General features: G+C 33.7%; 1 protein-coding gene across 1 annotated transcript; it reads right to left on the bottom strand.

The window, feature by feature from the left end:
- Positions 1–1,578: 1,578 nt before the first annotated feature.
- Positions 1,579–2,280, bottom strand: LOC123005279. The gene is made up of 4 exons (XM_044398960.1): positions 2,223–2,280; positions 1,947–2,041; positions 1,864–1,893; positions 1,579–1,808 (listed from the first exon to the last, which is right to left on the bottom strand). Exons 2-4 carry the CDS (start codon positions 2,014–2,016, stop codon positions 1,579–1,581), a joined length of 330 nt encoding a protein of 109 aa, XP_044254895.1. The 5' UTR covers positions 2,017–2,041; positions 2,223–2,280.
- Positions 2,281–3,215: the final 935 nt, after the last annotated feature.

Genomic DNA, 3,215 nt, shown 5'->3' on the forward strand with positions numbered 1-3,215 from the left:
TTGGCACCGAAATGCATTTTCGAGGTTTGTCCATCGTTCTTGACAATGAAGATCTTGACTTTCCTGTCGCTTTATATAACCTGGAATCTGCTTTATATCCTGCAACTTCACATCTTTGTCTGGGAAGACCTTTTCTATTATTCGCTTTTTTAAGACATTAGCGTACTCTAGGATCGAGATTCGCTCATTTAATTTAGCAACAGCTTTTTCTGTTTCCTGTCTTTCTTCGGCCAATGCTTTTTCTCTTTCCTGTCTTTCTTCGGCCAATGCTTTCTCGCTTCTCCGTCTTTCAAAATCGACAACTTTTTTAATTGTTTTTCCAAATACTTTTTTTCTTTTTTCTAAACCAGTAGTTGTTCGAATTCCACGAATTCCTTTGCTTAAAACTGTTGCTGTCCTTAGAGCCAACATTATCTATTTAAAAGATTATAAACCAGTTTACAATATGTATCATTAAAAAAATTATATAAAAATACTATTTTTAAATCTCAAACAAATTAGCATAATGCAAGGCATATAGGACCTACATCAGGCTTCTACATGATTAATTAATCTGAAATTTAATTCTTTACCATTGAAAAAGTATTTAAATATTTCAATTAATCAAATTATTTTTAATTAATTTAATAAATAAAGTGTATTTGATGTTATTGAAATCAATAATTTTGTAATTCATTCTAAGTCTCATATTTCGACTGTCAGCAATTTCCTGTAATTACGTGTGAACTATTTATTGGTGCAGATGTATTGAAGGCTGCAAACTGTTTATAAACCTATAATTAGTCCATCCCCGGCTTTTTCTTTAAATCAATTTCCATAGTTTTTAAATTCTTCGTTATGTATGTATTTTATTGTATTTTGGTATATATTTTACGTTTTTACAATTAGAGTGAATTTTTTTGTTTGTTTTTATTTACACACTTGACAAACTATATTTACTTGCCGTAGTGCTACGAAAGAAGTACTTAGATCATGGTCAAAGGTTTTTTTTTGTGTACTTATCTACATTTGTTAATAAATCAAACTCAAGATTCAACGTGCCTTAACCTGTCCAACACCAATCTTTATTGCTTTATTGATTTATCGAAAGAGCATAATTACACAATTTTTTTAAAATAAATAAAAAAATGACGAATATTAAAGAGAACAAAATAGTGGCAGAGTATTATACACCATTAAAAACAAGACAACCATCTGAACTCCAGCAATTTAAAAATAGTTACAAATCTTTTACTCTTGATAAAAAACTAAATATACCAAGAAATATCAATGAAGTAACTCAAATAAGAAATCGTAATTTTGCTATTGAATATCTCAATTCGACTGTAAATAAAAAACTAACAAAGACAGAATTTTGCAAATCTAAAAATATTTCCAGAAATTCCCTCAATATGGGGCTAAATTCAGTTGGCATAAAGATTACATATAAAACGAGAACAAATGAGAACCAACGGGAATAATCCGGAACAAAAGACAACAAATCGGAACAATTGGGAACAAAAGAGAGAAAAAGTAAAATAAAACATAAAAAAATATTCGATAATGTAGAACACAAAGCAGGTAGTCGTAAAAATATATTTAGATGAAGAAGCAGATGAACACATAACTGTGAGCTTCATAAAAACTAATAAATGTGAAGTCATTAAACCAGTGACCCATGATATAAGTCTGATTTCTGATTTGCAATAATTTGATTGAAGTGTTGTCTGCTCCCACACAAGCTTCCTTTGGGGGAGTCACAAATGCTGGGGTGATGGTCACCTTCGTGGGAGTGGCAGGTTCCGTTGCAATGGGAGATATCCTCTTACCTTTAATAACATAATTTTACAATAATATTACTACTTAGATATAATTTATAATTACCACACGTTGACGCACCTCCGTTTTCTGTACCTAGTGCAAACAAATTTAAATAAAACATCATAACACAAACTTAAGAATCTCACTTGTTGTCAGGTTTACAGATGGTACCGCTGTAGGTTTTAATCGATGCGTACCCTCTTTAAAATCCTCCATCTTAAAATGTTTGTGGCAAACAAAACTGAAACAGGCTTAAGTAAGTACAGCATTCCCTTGCTATTTGTAAATGACGTGTGGAAATGCAAAGCAAATGACAACTTAATTCGTATTAATGCATTTTTCAACTAAATTTTACTTAGCTCTCTGTAAATCGGTCCTACACTGTACTGTCAATAAATTGATAAATATTAACACATGTTTACCCAATTCTGTGCAAATGCTTGTAAAAATGGTCCTTAAAATTTGGGTATTCACCGCATATTTCCACTTCCGAGACATGTCCTGGCCTCTTCGGGGTTTGGAAAGTTGAAAAAAGGTCTTTCTCTATTGTGACACCCTGGCACAGAAGAGGGATTTCGGCTCAAACTCATCACGTCTTGTTAACAAAATCTTAGAATGTCGCTTATACATTAGGCATTTTCTTACCTCTTATAACTTAATGTATCAATAAAACACTAATACCTAAACTTAAACACTAAAAATTGTTCAAACACATTGCACCTTTGTTCCTTGTGTTTACCATTTATACGTACCTAAACACTAAATTTTATATTCTCACAATTAAAACGTTCAGAAAAACTGTAAACTATTCAAATGGGGAAAACATTGATGTTTTAGTACCATCTATTGACGGCTGATTTTCACCTATTTCGAAACGCGACTAACGTTAATGCGATATCTGTGAGCAACTGTGGGTACTAAACTTTATTCAACGAAATACGTCATAAGAGTTAAATACCCCTGGTGTCAACCACAGAACAAAGAGAATAAGAAATGAAATCTCCCTAGAAAATCACTGGCAACACGAGCCTCTGGTGGTCAAATGCGTTACTAACACGGAATTGCGCGTCATTTAAATAGACCGCCTTCATTTTCAATTATTATTGTCACAAAGGGGGTCAACTTCCTGGTATTCCGTAACGAGTTGTGTTTCGAAAGGTTGGTTTTGCTAACATTTGAATTCCTAAGTTGCGAACTGGAGCGCGGGGTCATAATTTTGGTAAAGTCAGCCTGTCGAAGCTCAATAAAAGAAGGCGGAATACGAGGGGGGAGTTAGTAGTTAGTCGCGTTCCTTTTGGTGGTAACTCTTCGCGGCGGGTGTGCGAGTGACCCCGAATAGTGACCTGTGCCCTCCCCTCGTCATTATTTGTGGAGTACTACGAGAGATGTCTCTCATAAGATGACGGTGAGTACTC

The sequence above is a fragment of the Tribolium madens genome, unplaced genomic scaffold, assembly GCF_015345945.1.
Source record: "Tribolium madens isolate multiple individuals breed KSU strain unplaced genomic scaffold, Tmad_KSU_1.1 Scaffold_20;HRSCAF=117;Tcas5.2_LG4, whole genome shotgun sequence".
Lineage (NCBI taxonomy): Eukaryota > Metazoa > Arthropoda > Insecta > Coleoptera > Tenebrionidae > Tribolium > Tribolium madens.

Bases quoted from the DNA above. Each gene is read 5' to 3' on its own strand.
- LOC123005279 (XM_044398960.1), bottom strand. From the start codon at position 2,016: ATGGAGGATTTTAAAGAGGGTACGCATCGATTAAAACCTACAGCGGTA. The intron at 1,894-1,946 runs GTGAGATTCTTA...TGTTTGCACTAG, and splicing joins ATCTGTAAACCTGACAACAA to GTACAGAAAACGGAGGTGCG. The intron at 1,809-1,863 runs GTAATTATAAAT...ATGTTATTAAAG, and splicing joins CGGAGGTGCGTCAACGTGTG to GTAAGAGGATATCTCCCATT.